The sequence below is a fragment of the Erpetoichthys calabaricus genome, chromosome 12 (assembly GCF_900747795.2).
Source record: "Erpetoichthys calabaricus chromosome 12, fErpCal1.3, whole genome shotgun sequence".
NCBI lineage: Eukaryota > Metazoa > Chordata > Cladistia > Polypteriformes > Polypteridae > Erpetoichthys > Erpetoichthys calabaricus.
In genome coordinates, this window is record NC_041405.2 from 49,728,723 (window position 1) to 49,745,664 (window position 16,942).

At 41.0% G+C, this 16,942-nt stretch overlaps 1 protein-coding gene across 1 annotated transcript in view; it reads left to right on the forward strand.

The window, feature by feature from the left end:
- The first annotated feature begins 587 nt into the window (after nt 1-587).
- The window catches only part of ar (androgen receptor), a 136,736-nt gene continuing 120,381 nt past the window's right edge, over nt 588-16,942 (forward strand). Inside the window, 1 exon segment of the mRNA XM_051934503.1 lies at nt 588-2,374. Within this exon segment, the coding sequence (XP_051790463.1) occupies nt 1,143-2,374 (1,232 nt within the window). The 5' untranslated portion in view covers nt 588-1,142.

Here is a 16,942-nt window from a genome sequence, read left to right on the forward strand (position 1 = left end):
CCATTGTATCGCTCTTTTATTCAGTAAAATATGCTGTGGTCATCACCTAAGAATAGCGGGGAACCATGTAAAAATAACCAAGTACAATAATTGCAATAAAAACAAGGCTATAACATGTTTCTAATAATAATAGCAGGAGGCAACAACAGCAATAATAGTTGTTCTATATTTATACATAATACTGCGTTGAAAATATAACGACTTGAAAGTGGGCGATAATAACTGGGACGGGGCTAGTTCGGAAGCTTGACACGCGCTTCTTTTCGGAATCAGCACGTCTTGAGCGAGCATTTCAATGTTACTGAGGGGTCTTTAAGTGGAAGCGGACACTTTGTACATCTGCTGTGACTGACACTGCAGATCTGGACTGTGCCCAAAAAATTAATATTACGAATCCAAAAGGGTTGAATGCCAAGTGCGGAGCTGAAAGGAGACGCGCTCTCTTCGGACTTTGGAGTTGTTGAGACACATAGAGAGAGGGAGAGAGAGAGAGAGGGAGAGCAGAAAAAGAGAGAGGGAGGGCAAGAGAGAGAGGGAGGGGGAGAGAGAAGGAGGGAGAGAGAAAGAGAGGGGCGTCACACCATAAAGTAAATCTCCAAGCCAAAAGCAGCGAAGGGGCAGAGCAGAGCGTCCATTCTCAATCTGAAAGCTCAAGCCTGGGAAACTTTTACTTTGGCAGATTTGGGAACTGTGAAAGACAAGATTCAAGTGCGACTGGAGAGCAGGCGTGGGGCCGGAGGTGGAGCAGCGGCAGACACACCAAGCAGTCATTCGACAAGGGCAGACAGCGACGGCTGTCCCGGCTGCGCTCGTGCGCTTCTATTTGAAGGGCCTCGTCTACTGAGGCGCACCCCGCTGTAAAATTGTCGAAACGTCAGTCTTGCTACTTTTTCCACTTCGCGTGCGTGCAAGAATAACATGGGCAAGCAGAGAAGAAGACTACAGTAGCGTGCGTGCAGCGCTGCATCTCGAGCGCTTTTCGGACCTGTACCGGGAGCGTGCGTGCTCCAGCCTGCCCCGAAGTGTCAGGCGCACCTTCTGGCACCTCGCCCTCACTCCGTTCCGCATGACGAGCGCCACAACTGTCCTCTCGTTCAGTATCTGATAGCTTGTCCGGGACGCCGCGTTTTTTTTAGTGAACGATGGAGATTCAGGTTGGGCTAGGAGGAGCTTGCGACTCCCCCGGTGGCGTCTTTCGTGGCGCTTTCCAAAACGTATTTCACAGCGTGAGAGCCGCGTTTCACAGCAGTGGCGGTGCTTGCGACAGCTACGACATCCCGGGCTCCAAGTACACTTTCCTGTCGAACCAGTGCCCCTGGGAGATGCGTCCTTCCGGCCGACCGGCGCCCAACAGAGGATCTTACCCGGAAAGTACCTTCGTTCGCCAGTCTCACTTTGCAGAGAGGATCGCGGCGGACCGGCACGGCGACTTTCCACCGGCTTTTGGGCCGGCGGACCCGGCGGATGGGGCCGTGCGTGGCACACTTTTCACTGACTGCAGGCTGGAGTCCCAGTCCGGTTCGTCCCGGGCGCCACAAATCAAAATTAAAAATGATAGGGAGGGCGCCGATTCGAGCAGCACGTCGATCTCTGAGACTGGTCGGGATCTCTGCAAAGCTGTGTCAGTGTCCCTGGGCTTGCATCCTGACTCAGGCGACATGAGTGAACTGGCTGGAGGTGACCGCGCTCCAGGAGACTGCATGTATCCGACTGCCTTCTATGCTTATACAGATTGCAGGTGTCCCGGCGCACACGAGCAAAGCGACGTCGCGACCAAAGGGATCCAACGCGATGACAAGATGAAGGAGGAGACTGTCCGACTACCTCGCGTCACTTCTGCACAGTGCCCTGGCGGAGAGAGGGACCTGAACCCCGACTTTAAGGTACCTGAGTACGAGGAGTCCCATGAATACATCGTTGAAATGGACAGAGGTCATTCAAAGCCGTGCCGATTTGAGCAGACGGGAGGGTATGGGCAAAACTACCCTTTACACAGGGAGCAGGGAAGTGCGATGCCTTGCGGACTATACAAACCTGGTCATCTCTCCGAAGAAACTGATAGGCGCCAAGATTCCAGAGAGGAGCGCTACCCATCCCACTTGAGCATCCGAATAAAGACGGAACAGTTTAACCACACACCCGGAGATGCTTGGGGCTCTTCATGCCGCCGCAGCGAAATGGCTGAGGGGTTATATGAACCACACCGACACCCCCCAGAGCTAGGGCAGATGAGCCCTTATTTCAGTACTACACTGGGGTCACAGGATGAGCCCTGGTTCTTGAGCGGCATGCTGACCAAGGTGCCCTACCCAGGCGCCTCCTTCGTGAAGAATGACGACGGCGAGTGGATAGAGATGCCATACGGAGACATAAGGTGAGCAGTTTGCATTAACAAAGTCTATTAGAGAACCACATTAAAATAAAATCCGTGAGGCAAAGGCACGTATCAGTTTTTTAGGCAGTCACTTAAATAAGATCGGATGTCTGACTAACCATATTCCACTTATTTTTTTAATTTATTGATCATGAGTGGAAATTTCGGACTAGTATAATTAAATAAGTGGCAAGGGTACATTACTTGTTCGTACTTTTCAGAAACTGCTGCTGCATATGCACATGTTGTTCTGCCGGACTAATGTCCAAGCCTCCAAATGACACGTGGTACTTAGCTATCCAAGCATTCAGTTGACCATTACACCTTAAAAGAAAGAAGGAACATCGTACTTTGAACGCCTCTGCCCAGACTCTTAGTAGCTATGCATATAATTGGGCAACATATGCCTTTTCTTGCTCCCATGTATTTGTTTTCTGACCCTGTTTTTTTCCCGACAGCGAAGGGTGGTAGATTAGACAAGACACTAGGACACATTTACACACGTTTAGGCAACATAGAGCCACCATTCAGCCTGATATTATGGTTTTGAATTTTCTTTGAAAATAGGAGTCTCAGAAGGAAACCCACGTGGACACAGGAAGAATATACAACACTCATACAGACGCCGGTCTAGAAAGAATTCGAATCAGAGTCCACGTTATAAGGCACACCTATACTGTGACACCGCGTCTTCTGTATTTCTAAGTTATGAGTGCTGTTAATAATAACAACCCGTAACTCATTTGACCTTGTAGACCTACTAAACTTATCCTTTACCACACTCACCTTCTTTGATTGTCAAGTGTGACCAGTGCAGAGGTAGCCTGAACACCTCTTCCTGAAAAATCAAGACACTCAAAGAGACGTGCATCCTGACGGAGTCTGTCTGTTTAAAGCACAGCACATGAATGAATGATGTGATGTGATATGATGAATATATATATGCTTAAACACGTAAATATAGCGTAAATACATATATGGTATGTGCTTTGCATATAATCAAAGGCGGATGCGTCTGAAACACCCGAATCTCCAGCGGAGACGGCTTCACAAAGACTCAAATTCTTTGCGCCGTTCGAAGCTTTTTAAAGCAGTGTGGAGGGAACTAGAGTCGAAAGGTAAATTCACCAGGAAATTTAAATTTTATTGAGTAACCAGCAGTGAACAATTAGCACTGTTAAACAATAAATAAATAAATAAAACCTAACTTAAGCTCTAGTAGAGTAAATAATGAAACAACCTGGAAACGCAGAACAGCAAGTCTCAAACGAACTGACTACTGCTTGAACAGGAGTGTCCTGTCGCTTCTCTCCCGTTTTTTTTACAATTAACACGTATACTCTATTTCATTTGGCAGTTGCTGGCCATATCAAGGTTAAATCCATTAAAGCGCAGGTCAGGCCTGCTGGGTCGTTTTAAAAACAAGAAGTATAGGAGCCCAAAGGATAGGGAGTAGGTGCACAAGGAAAGCCAGACAGTGAAAAGTGCAGCTGTAGATACGAGAGGGTAATGCACCGGACAGGCTCTGGTAACTCCTGCAAGTGCCTGTTTTTTTCTGAAAAGTATGTCCATTCTGCGATTTGCCGTCCCAGATTGACGCTAAGTCTGGAACTTTCTGTTGCTTTTTTATTTACCGCTGCAGACTTGTAACTCCTTACAAGTACATCTTAACTAAAATTGCTAGATGCGAATGAAGAAGAACGGTTTGGCATTCGGTAGGTTGCTTTGTACGAAAAAACTGCTTTTGTAAATTCTGCACTGGGTGTTCTTTTTCCATGTCCGCTGATTTCACCACATATTTTTAATGTCTAAGAATGACTCGAGCGGACTTATTTCATGCGAAGATACTTTTAAAGTCAATTAATATGTATTAAGACCATGCACCAAAAAATCCTGTCTTTTTGTTACTTTTTATAAAAAAGCGTATAATCATGCAAGTACTGCGCAGTTTTAAAATTATATTTGATTTGAAAATGGATGGTTGTGTGGATTACTACTATTGTGAAAGGTCTTCGTTATACGGTCAGGTATGTCCTGCCGTGTCAACTGTTTTGTAACGGATCGCTAGAAAAACAAAACAGTTAACTGACCTGTTCTTACACTGCAGTTTTCTTGGAAACGACAAGGATTGCACAGGCTCTTGTTACTCGATGTTCTTAATACCCCACTTGTACATTTTGTTAGTTATGCACTGTTCTGAAACTAACCAAGAAATATCTATCTATCTATCTATCTATCTATCTATCTATCTATCTATCTATCTATCTATCTATCTATCTATCTATCTATTGCAGCTGATGTAACAATTCATTTTTAAATATTTTTCATTTAAAAATAACTATCTTCTCCAGTGTACATTTATTAACAAACAATTTGCATTGTTAAATAACTTACAGTGTATAAACAGGGGTGGGCAAAAGTAGGCTTACAGTTGTTTGTATGGCAAAAGACATGCAAGGTATGATTATTACAATATCTTTATTAACTCAATAATTTTATTTTATTAAAAGAATGTCACAATGGCACAGTGTACTTATTTACAATCTCGTAAATGCACAAGTTGCCAGCCTCACATACTCACAACAAGTACAGTATATATATATATATATATATATATATATATATATATATATATATATATATATATATATAATAAAAACATTTCCATGCACATATATGTATAGGGTATTGCAATTGTGTCTGTTAATGACAAGCTTTTTTTAAAATATGTCTCTATACATGTACACATAATTTATTTATATCTTAATACTAAAAGGTATATGCCTTACATTACAAAGTACAGTTAGAAATGAAACTAAACACTTTACGTACACTATATGTTTTGCATGAACCAGAGTATTTAAATGAAAATAATTTATGCAGCGTAGTCATTTAGTTTTCCAAACATTAATGGATACTCCCACTGCCTCTTTGCATTAATTTCAAATGGAATTGCATGCAATTGTATGTTTGTTCAGTTTCAAAAAAAACATTTGAATGTATTTATGTAAAAAGTATGCTGAGCTAGTGAGTAACAGTTTATAAACTTTAGCCCCGAGTTTTGACCAGTATTTAATTTGTGTGTAGTTAATATTTCATTTGTGAAGAAGGCTGTTTCCGTTTGCCTTTTATGTAGCCGTTTCATTGTGAAGGGCAACATTTTTTTTTTTTTTAACTCTGGGCTGTATTAAGTATTGAAGCATTATCAAATTGTCAGAGTTTAGCTTTTTTTAAGCATTTAGGGTCCCAGTAGATTGAATTGTCAGTCCCGAAATACACAATGTAACACTGACTAATTACTTTGCAACTCTTTCCTCAAGGTGTTGTTGAGGTAGTTTAACTTCTCAAACTTGCTGCTTCCCAGCATCTGCTAGGGTAATTAATTATAAAACGTCATTAGCATCCATATGCAGGTTCTTTCCACATGTTTTAATAATTCTTTGCCCAATAACACACTGTTTATTATACTGGAGCTTAAGTCCTTTGAGGTGTATTTGATTCTTTTCTACAAAGAGAACACTAGCCGATCCATTGCTCTCTTCTGCAAACCCAAGTTTCGGTCCAGTTTCTGTATGCTTCTTGTGTGAAACCACAGCTCCCAGCTCTGACTAGCTAACCAAGAGACCCCCAATGAATTTACACCCGTTCATTTATTGTCCATACTTCTGTGATCTTGCAACAGTTTATGAAGAGCAGGAACCAAAAAATTTAAAGGTCCTTAAAGTATAGGGACGTCATCATCACATAAACTTGTGTCTTTTTATTTTCTTGAAAAAAGAATTTAAAAATATACTTAAACCTACTGTACCACAGAAATATAAATTAAGATAAAATTTATCCATACAAAAATACATCCATGTGCATGTGCATGGGTTTGTATTCATACTTGCACAAGATTGTACAGCTATATGCCCATGAAGTTCCCACTGAATTTCACTTTATTTTTATTAATAATTGCTGAATTTACTCAAAGCCAGCCTTTCAAGAAATGATTTTTGACAACAACCAAAAGGCTGGCATGTTCCAATTCTTACTAAAGCAGATGTCATTAAAATGTGTTGTATTTTATACTGTATATGTATTAGGATATGTTATACCCATATATATATATATATATATATATATATATATATATATATATATATATATATATATATATATATATATATATATATATAAATAATTTTTATTGTTTTTATATTTAATCTTTTATGCATTTTTATATACTGCCTAAAAGCTTATATGCAAATACAAATATATTAATGTTGTTATATACATATATGCATTTATATATGTAGATAGGGATATAAGTAACATTTTTAATTTTTTATATATATACGCAAATTGTATAAAATATATTTTTTTCTTTGTACAAAATACTTAAAATGCTGTATGTACAAACTAGGTATATACGTTTGCTATTTATCTATGCGTTGAACATATAGTGTCCTTCACTATCTATCTATCTATCTATCTATCTATCTATCTATCTATCTATCTATCTATCTATCTATCTATCTATCTATCTATCTATCTATCTATCTATCTATCTAATATTGGATCAAGTAAAAGAAATAATAAATAAAACAGAAAGAAATGACTTGTTACATAAGTTATTTTTTCCTAAGTAAAATTGCTCCTTTACAGTACCACTGACGTGGCACCATGAAATTTAGCAATGGACATATGATGTGCCCGAGTTTATATGAGCAGTCCCAGTGAAGGCCATCCAGCATTCATCTTCCAGGCCTATCAAGGTTTGTCTTCTGTATCAGGCTCCAGTGAAGCGCATAAAGATAAATGTTGGGAGATAATTATATGCAATGTAATTAATGCAGCCGATTAGCAAAAATGATTGATTGGGCAAACCCCTCTGAACATTGTAGACACCTTCATACAATAGAATGATTTTTTTTTTTTTATGATGCCTAGCTATCTCAGTTTGAAAACTGGAAACCGTAATGCTATATCGCTTTTGGGACTTTGGGTAGGCCCAGTCCACTTAGATGGACAATGTGACCCCCAAAGCGGTTGAACTGTAAGAAAGACCGATCCTAAAATGGCTGAAATGAAGTATGTGAGTGTGAATGAAGAGACAGCAACGTAGACGCTGGAGGGACACCGCCCTATTTGTGTTTGCGCAGCCGCGGTCCACGTTGTACAGTACAGCTAGTTCAGACCCGGGACTCTCCCTCTGTTTAATCGTGTCAAAAGGCGGAAAATCTTGATTCACAATGCGGGGAGACTTTTATAGCATGGCTATAAATTAGAGAACATGAATTAATACTCAGACACGCTCTTCTGTCTGCATTTTGAGTGTCTGAAACATCTCAAGATGGAGGAAAGGGAGAGGGGTGGTGGGGGTGTGCATGTGTGTTGACCATTTGTAAAAATCGTCTTTCTCACATTTGCTGCTCCTGATTCATTCAGCTTATCCGATTTGTACTTAATTCTATTTAAAATATAATTTTATTATTTAACAACTGTAATTATGTTTTGTGAGCGCTGGCTCAGCAGATTGCTTCCGGCTTCACCTCTGGATTTTTGGCTTTAATACCAAAAACTAAATACAGAAGAAACAACTCTCAACTAGAAATGCGGCCGCCGGAGGGATCTAGTAAAAAAATAACAATGCTACATGCAAAAAATGAATTGTTTTCTCTTAAATTTCTTTTACAAATTTGCAAAGTAAAGTATAGCAGCTGCATCAGCACATCTGGGTGAAAATGGAGGCATCCTCCAACTTCCAGTTACAGACAAAACACCAACTTCCTTAACATGGCTGCACACGTCCACCAGTGAGCCGCTGCCAGTCACACTGCAGGATGGGCAGCCTTTGTGTCCACTCGCTGTCTGTGCTGTAGGGGCTGCTTTTTTTACCAACTTTGTTGGATGTGCATGACAGATGTCATGTTACTCCTGTCAGTCAGGTCTTGCCACTATTGTGTTTTGAAAAATATACAAAATTATAATCCACCCAAGAATCCCCAACAGTAATTTATTCTCCGCACTTTTTAGCCCATCTTTGGATATTCTGGCAAGGAATGCCAGATCTCAGTAATGTGAAACTTCTGCTGAGCTGTAGTAGTTAATTTAGGAAAGATGGTATGGCAGTGGCACATTCCAGGCAGTGAAAGCAAGAGTGAGCAGCACTCTTGGGTAGTCGTGAACAGCACTCTTTGGGTAGTGCTACTGGAGCTGTCTGCTTGTGAGAGAGCATAGAATAATGGAAATGTACCACCCGGGGGGAGATAGTAAAGTAGGATAAGGGAAGACTGTGTAAAGAACGCGCAAAAGAGTTATGAAGTGTTATGGATGAGAATGGAGAGCAATGCAGAGCTGTGGAGAAGTACTATGAGGAGACTGTAAAGCACCCATCTAAGTGGAGAGCAGTAGAGGATCCATCTCTCTGAGAGCACAAAGATCAAAAAGGATCATTTGTATCTGGATGTAGAGCAGTGGAGGAGATACTTGGGTAACATAGAAGACAAATACGTTTACTCTGAGTGAGGGCGCAAACAAGGAGCAGTCTGTGTGGGGGTTCAAGCAGTTGTCTGTGTGCAAAGGAAGAGCCATGCTGGAGCAGCCTTAGTGAGAGTGATTAGTCATCAAGGAGCAGCCTAGGTAAGAGGAGTGAGTAATGGAGGAGAAACCTCTGTGGAATTAAAGAGTAATGGAAGAGCAGCCTACAGAAGAGTGGTGAGTATTGTAGGAGCAATGTTTGAGAAATTCGAGAGTAATGGAGGAGCAGCCTGTGTAAGAGTGGTGAGTATTTGAGGAGCAGCCTGTGTGCAATTCAAGAGTATTGGAGATGCAGTCTGTGTACTGTATGAGTGGTGAGTAATGGAGGAGCAACCTTTTAAAAAATCAAAAAGTAATGGATGAACAGCCTGTGTGAGCTTGAAGGGTGGCCTGTTTCAGAGTGCAAAATAGCGTATGAGCTGCCTGTGTGATATATTGTGTATAGGGTAGTGGAGGAGCAGTCTGTGTAAGATTAATGAGTAACAGAGAAACAGCCTATGTGAGAGTAAGGAATAATCCAGGAGAAGCCTGTGGGAAACTCAAGAGTAATAGAGGAGCAGTCTGTGTGACAGTGAGGAGTAGCCTGCATCAGTGTGCAAAAATAGCAGAAGGGCTGTCTGTGTTATATAGTGTGCATAATATAATGGAGGAGTATCTTGGGTGAAAGTCTAGAGTAACAAAGGAGATGTCTTGTCTGACAATACAAAGGAGTAGTCTGAGTGAGAATTAGAAGGAGTGAAGAAGTCTGTGTAAACATACAAAATAGTAGACAAGAAGAGTAATGATGGAGCCACCATTCTGAGTGCAAAGGAGTAGACTGCGTGAGAATGAAGAGTGGTGGTGGAACCGCTGGCTCTCTGAGTATGCAAGGGAATGATGGAGTAGCCTGTGTCAGAGTTTAGACTAGCAAGGAACTGCTTCTGTTAGGGTGCATGGGAGCAAAGAAGAGGCCTGAGGCCCGTCAGTGAGTTAAGACCAGTGGAGGAGCCATTTGTATGAGAATAAAAAGGAGTTGAGTAGCTGTCTGCCTAAGATTATAGAAATACTCTACATAAGAAAGCAGAGCAGTAGAGGAGCAGTCTGCACAAATTTACAGATCAATCTGAGTGAAAATGCAACGGAGTAGAAGGGTAGCCTTTGTTAGAGTATAGGGTAGTAGGGGAGCAAGCCTGTGGGGTAAGAGCGGAGTGTAGAGTAGCCCATCTTAAAGTAGAAAGGAGTAGATGGGTCACCCATATGAGTTTCAAATGAGCAGCATAGTGTGAGGGTGAGGAGGAGTAGTAGAGGAGTAGCCTGTATGAAAGTGTAGAGTAGCTGAGGAGAAGTTCATATGGAAGAGGACCACAGTAGCCAAATGGCTACTTGTGTCAAAAAGTGCAAGTGTCATAGTAATGGCTAATTTTGCCTGAGGGTCAAATAACATGAACCAAGAAGTGTGAATAAAGCTTCATAGTGACTTCTGTCAGATCGACTGCAGGGAGTAAATCTTTATTTTGCCAATGACACCTTAATCTTGCTATTAAAAGCAGAATTATTTAAGCAATAACAGCAAAAGATATTAAGAACAATGGAACCGCTGTTGTGACATGTTTATCTGCTTCACGCTGGAATGAGATCAACAAATTGTGAAAACAGTGACAAGTCAATGTTCATTTAAATTTAGTTATTGAATTACAGCTTGTGCATCTAGAATGTGTACAATACTAACCGGCAGTATCCCTGCATATTATAGCCTGCTGCTGGGATTTGATCCCAAGCCAAAACCAGAAGATATTTTTAGTGTCCTTAGAGGTTTCTTATGATTGATTACCAATTATGGTATGTTTTTTATTTTTGCCCCCTTTCCTGATTCTCTAAAGTTATTTTAATTTTAACTTCATTTGACAAGCCACTATTTGTTAATGTGACTAATTCAGACCCGATGGTATTGGAGCCCCCATTGGTGACCTCTAGTGCCCAAACAAAGCCTGTCCTGATGCAGGCCTCCCCTGATTGGCCACTGTGAGTCAACCGTGGTTGGGATTCTTCCACCAAAACAATTTGCAGTATGAGACTTAGGCTTCCTTCTCATTTTGACAATGAGCAAAAAACAGAAAAACACGACCGCTCATCCTGCATGCTCACCCCCACCCCCACCAGGCAGCATGGCAATTTTGCAGTTGTACTGAATAAATTTGCAAGAACCCCCTCGCGCTGCAGATTTTGCATTTTTCCGATAAAGCGCTGGATTGTATTGGGAGCCCGCTTCCAAAGCTGAGCTTTGTTCCAAGAAGATCTGGCCAACAGTGACTTTTTTGATTCCAAAATCCGACATGGTTACAAGCAACGTATTTCAGTACCATTCGCCATTTAATGTGCAGCACCTTTCAATGTAGCCTTGCGTAGCCTGAAACCACCAATCCACACGATTCTCTGCATCACAGTGACAGCTACGGCATCAGGGTGCGGATTCAAAGAAATGTGGAAAGCATTCTTGGAAAACAAAGTTTATTTTTTGTTTTTTTGCTTGTGTTTGGAAATCTTCAGCCATCTGTGGGGAGTTTGCTGTGTGACATGCAGCCAGTTTCTAGTAAATAAGGTTAAAGTTCTGGAAATAAATTAATTGTTCACTGACACCATCCGGTGCATGAGGTTCTGGGATATCTCATGGTTCTGGACATGAAATGTGACTTTACCCAAGGTGGCTCATTGACACCCTGCAAGAGATTCAGGCATTGTGTGAAATACACATTGTAGAGATGTCAGTCTACCCTAGAGGCCATGTCAGCTCAGCACCAACTGCCAAGGATTACAGAACCCTTCAGGGCACGAACTTGTTTGTCCTGCGGTGCCACCCACTACAGGGCACTTAACTGTACATTAGGAAGTTAGATGAGGGCACTCAACCTTTTTGTTGGTCACCACTATTGTGATTAGGGGCAAGTGTCGTACAGCATTCATTTATTTTCCTGCAGGCAGCTTCTTTATGTACGGGTGCAGTGGAGCATTCACTTTATTTATATGGCAGGAGAAAGTTATTTTCAGAGAGGTGAGCTTCTCAATTTGTAAGACGACTTCTGCAAGGTGTAGATGCAGAGGTTCGATGATTTGGAGCAGCAGTTAAATTGTGCAGTGCACATATATGGGCCCGTGCTGTTTCTGAGTTGGAGGGGTGGTTAGTTTCTTTGTAACAACAGGCACTTTATTTATAGGAGACATCTTTTGAAGGGATGCAACAGTGATATCTGCATTTCTTTTTTTGTTAATCCTGTGGCCTTCTTCTCTGCATAGTAGGGAATGCCATTCCTGATTAGAGGTTACCAAAAAAGTTATTAGTGCAGAGAATTAGTAGTTGTGTGTCGGGGCCAGCACTACTCGGTATCATCGTATGACACAGCCAGGGTGGTGGAACATTGCTGAGATTTGCTAGTCAACTTACACTTTTTAAAAATATCTATCTATCTATATAATATCTATCTAAAAAATATCTATCTATTGAATTTACTTATTTCAGTTCAGAAACACAGGGATCTAGATGGCATATCCTAGATGTGTTTAGTATATAATTGGAACCCAGGGTGGAATACCAGTACACTGAAGAAAAATTAAATGTTAAAAGAATGTTCCATTATCCATATTGAAGTGCAAATAATACATACTATGTATATACACTGTCCTCGGGTTACGACACAGTTCCGTTCCTACAACAGTGATGTAACCCGAATTTTGGTGTAAGTCGAAACACACCATAACCTAAGTCATTTACCTATCCTAGCACATTTGCAAATTCATAATCTAGAACATAAAAACACAACTAAGCCACAGAAAAAGTAAAAGGACATAAATGTACTGTACACTGTACTGTAGTAACAGAAAAAATTAGTGTAAAAACAAAATCCTTACCTCTATTCCTTCTCATGTCTCAATTTTTTTAAGTTTTTATGGGAGTGAGCGTTGTAAACTCGAAACATCGTATGTCGAGACGTTGTAACCCAAGGACTCCCTGTATACACAAACACACTATTGAAACATGCAGACCTTTGGCCACATGCATTTCTCCGTCTTTGTCATTCTTGCATTCTGTATCTTGCACTTGATACTCAGCAGTCGCCACCATTCTTCTCTGCTTCCTGTTATGATGTTCTTTGTCACATCGTCAGCCTCTGATGTTTGTTTAACGCTTAGCAGATGACGCTGTCTTTTTTTTTTCTTCCACCATGTCACTTTGTTTTCTTATCACATTGCTCTAAGATGCCCATAAGTGAAGGTTAGGTTGCTGCGGTTGCCACTACCTCAGTGTTTTTCAGTTTCCAGAACACATCAGGTCATAAACTTTCAATCAACACCAAGATCAAAGTTCTATTTCCAGTAGTTGGCGTGACAGATGGACAGACTTTAGCATTATATAGATAGATAGATAGATAGATAGATAGATAGATAGATAGATAGATAGATAGATAGATAGATAGATAGATAGATAGATAGATAGATAGATAGATAGATAGATAGATAGAAAGAATTAACATTATAATAAAATAGAAAGGTAAGATTGTTGGAGTACCATGAAGGTATGCTCTGTATAATGAGCAAAGAAATGAATACCACTTAAGAAAAATGACCATACAGGTCATGAAAACAACAAAACATCTTCTTTTACAGGGACAGATTACTCCTTGTGTACGTATGTGGGTGCCTTGACTGAGTGCTGACTTGTGGCACAGATATTGTCTTTTATATTTGGTTCAAGGCAGATAGGGATGGACTTCTGGGTTGAGAGCAGCAGAACTGACATCACTGTGGTGATAGATTTGTCCTGTAGGTGAAGGAGACAAAGGTGTTACTGACAGCACCTTCTCAAGAAAAGCAGTGGCATTGCCTATATTGATGCCATACCATATTCCCTTACTTGAGCATGTCTTATGTATTTTTATATATTGTGGTTGTGCAAGGTATGACAACTGATTGCAAAAAATGTTGAGACGCTAGCCAGGTCAGCCTTTTCAGAAACAGCACACAATGGCACATAAAAGGCAGTGTAACACAAAGTAAAATCCTATTGTAGCAATCATGTCTGGTTCAGAGCTCCATCTCTCTTGAGCATTGATCCAGAATGAGACACCACCTTCTATGAGCACTTCGGATGTATATACAGTAGTCCTCCAACTGGAAGGGGCGGGGTCAGTAGTCCTCATTGGTGTCTTTTCCTGGCAGTGGAAATAGAAAGAGATAATACCATTAACAACAATACACTCTCTTGTCCTGAGGTGGGATTGCTTACCCAAGATGAATTGGGAGGGTAATCCACAGACATATATGTGTAACAACATATACATTGTATAAGTGTATATATTTAGAGTCACAGAAAGATGCCACCATTTCCAGAAGCTTTCAATGGTATAAGGAGTGGCTTGGAATAGGATGCCAAACCACTGTCAGAAATGTATGAATAAATGTGTTCAGGTTGATGGAAAGCTGGAGCCCGTTGCACTGTTAGCGATGAAGGAATCAACCCAGGAGGGGATGTCCATTTATTGCAACATATTACTGTATGTGCAGTAATTTTCTGGGACATGCGAATTTGGAAGTGGATGTGATGCCAGTCCACCAAAAAGTAAACTCCTGCACACACCAATGCTTATTCATGCCACACCAGTTCACACTAAAACACACACACACACACACACACACACACACACACACACACACACACACACACACACAAACGTCCTTTGAGATTTCTGAGGAAAACTAAATTGCCTGAGGGGCAAAAAAGAGTACACAAAAATGAGGAGAGTATGCAAACTGGAACAAACTGATGTTGTATTTGAACCCAGGTCTTTGGAGCTGTGAGGCTGTGGTGCAGATCACTATTGTATCCTACATATATAATATGTGGTTAAAACAAAATAAATAAAAATAATGAAAGCTTAATGAAAAGGAAATTCTCGAAATTCTGACATACAGTGCAACATGGCTGCTTATTTTCAGAAGCAGATCATTCTGTGGCTTTGCCTTCTTTTTTTACTGGGTGCTGGAATGGAAATTTGCTTTACTTGTAGCTTCACCTGGAGGACCGAAGACTTAGACTGCTAGATGTGGTTAATCCAGTCAGAAGTTACTTCAGCTAAAGCTGAGGAGCAGCTGTGGTTAATTTGGAGGAGTGATTAATGTGTGGGGTGAATCCTTTATTTGCAGCAGGCTGTTACTTCGGCTGCAGTGGACTAGTAGTAAAACCCCATGCTATTTCCTACTGCAAGAGCAAAACTGGGGTGATAAGCACCGCTGCCAAAGTAGACTGCTGATAAAGAGGGGTGGGAGGGAAGGTCCACAAAGTGAGTGATTGGTAAATGTAGAGTCGCAATAACTATATTTGTGGAGGACAGATCATTTGTCTTCTTCTTCTTTCAGCTACTCCAGTTAGTGGTTGCCACAGCGGATCATTTTTTGTCCGCATATTGATTTGGCAAAATTTTACATCGGATGCCCTTCCTGACGTAACCCTCCCCATTTATCCAGGCTTGGGACCAGCACAAAGAAACACACTGGTTTGTGCATCCCCTGTGACTGGGTTGGAGGACAGTTAATTTATAAATCAGTTTATTTAAATGTGTACACGTAGGGCATTTACTGTACTTTGTCAGCAAGAGCAGACATTTTAGAGAGTTCTTTTTTTTTAATTCAGGGTCACTGAATAATTTAGAGACAGTTACATTTTTGCATTTTGTAATATTGTGGTAGTTAACTTTGCAGGGATGCCTACTTTGAAGGGCTGCTGATTTATTCACTCATTGCAGGTTTGCAGTAACTGTTCAGATGAGGCAGAACAGTAGTCCAGGGTTCAAATCCTAATCTTGGTTATTTTCTGCATTCTCTCTGTGTCTGTATGGATTTTGTTTTCACCATGTACTCCATGTTTTGCTTTCATCCTAAAACAATGCAGTTGCCGACTTTAAATTGCCCCCATGTTGGTCTTGGTTGGTGATGAATGGGCATTCTGAGCCTGTAGTGGATTAAATACATCTTTGCATGTAATATGGGACTGAGAGTGATTGTGCCAAGCAGTGGACTTGCATCCCTTCCAGGATTGATGCCTACCATAAAGGATAGGCAAACTGACTTAAACACTTTTAGGAAATTATTTAAATGCTGTTTATCATTTGCAGGGATAAATTTCTGGGCAGGGGTTGTTAAGCTGATTTGAAGGACAACTATTGTAACCGAAGGGAAAGTTAATTAGAAGAACAATTTACGGAGATGGATGACTTATGGAGAAATTATTTCATTTGAAGGGACATATAAAGTGAAAGGCATTAGTTTTATTTGCAGTGACGGATGATTTGAGAGAGAGAGGAGATATTAGGAGCACACACTGATACAGCGCATTGCAGCACCCACCACACGACAAACCAACTCAGGATCCCAGATTAGGACCTAAGTGCAGCCATGTGACACCTCAGCACTACACCAATTCAGATGGAATGGAACCAATGTGTGGATGATTTGGAGGGCAGTTATTTCACTTGTGGAGGCATACCTTTTGGAAGGCCTCAGGACGGCAAGGCAGTGCTGCCTCATGGATGCTGTGTGTTGGGTTAAAACCCAAGCCTGCTTATTTGCACTTTGTCACCATGTCTATGTGGGATTTTCTCCTTTATCTCCAAAGAGGTGCAAAATTGTAATCTCTCCATTGGCTCTGTAAGGGTGCCCTGTAATAAATGGGTAACCTCTCCACTGTTGGTTCCTACGTTTGTGCCCAGTGTGGTCAGGATAGGCTTCGGCCCATGGTTCCTGAAACCCTAAATTGTATGCATCAGGTTTGAGAGGCTGTGTTTGTGTTATGAATGAGAAAATTACTTGGGTGGCAATTACTTTGTGTACAAGGGTATATTTTATGTTTTTTTTTTTTAAATATATATATTTTAATTTTTTTGTATTAAAAAATAGGGGAATGTGGGTGCATAGCCTGCTTTCCAGGCCAGCTTGCCCATGACGCTCACATGTGGCTCTGAGTTTGTGGCGAGGCATGCAGGGAAGGTTGTGCACTAGCAAGCTGTATTAAAAGCATGA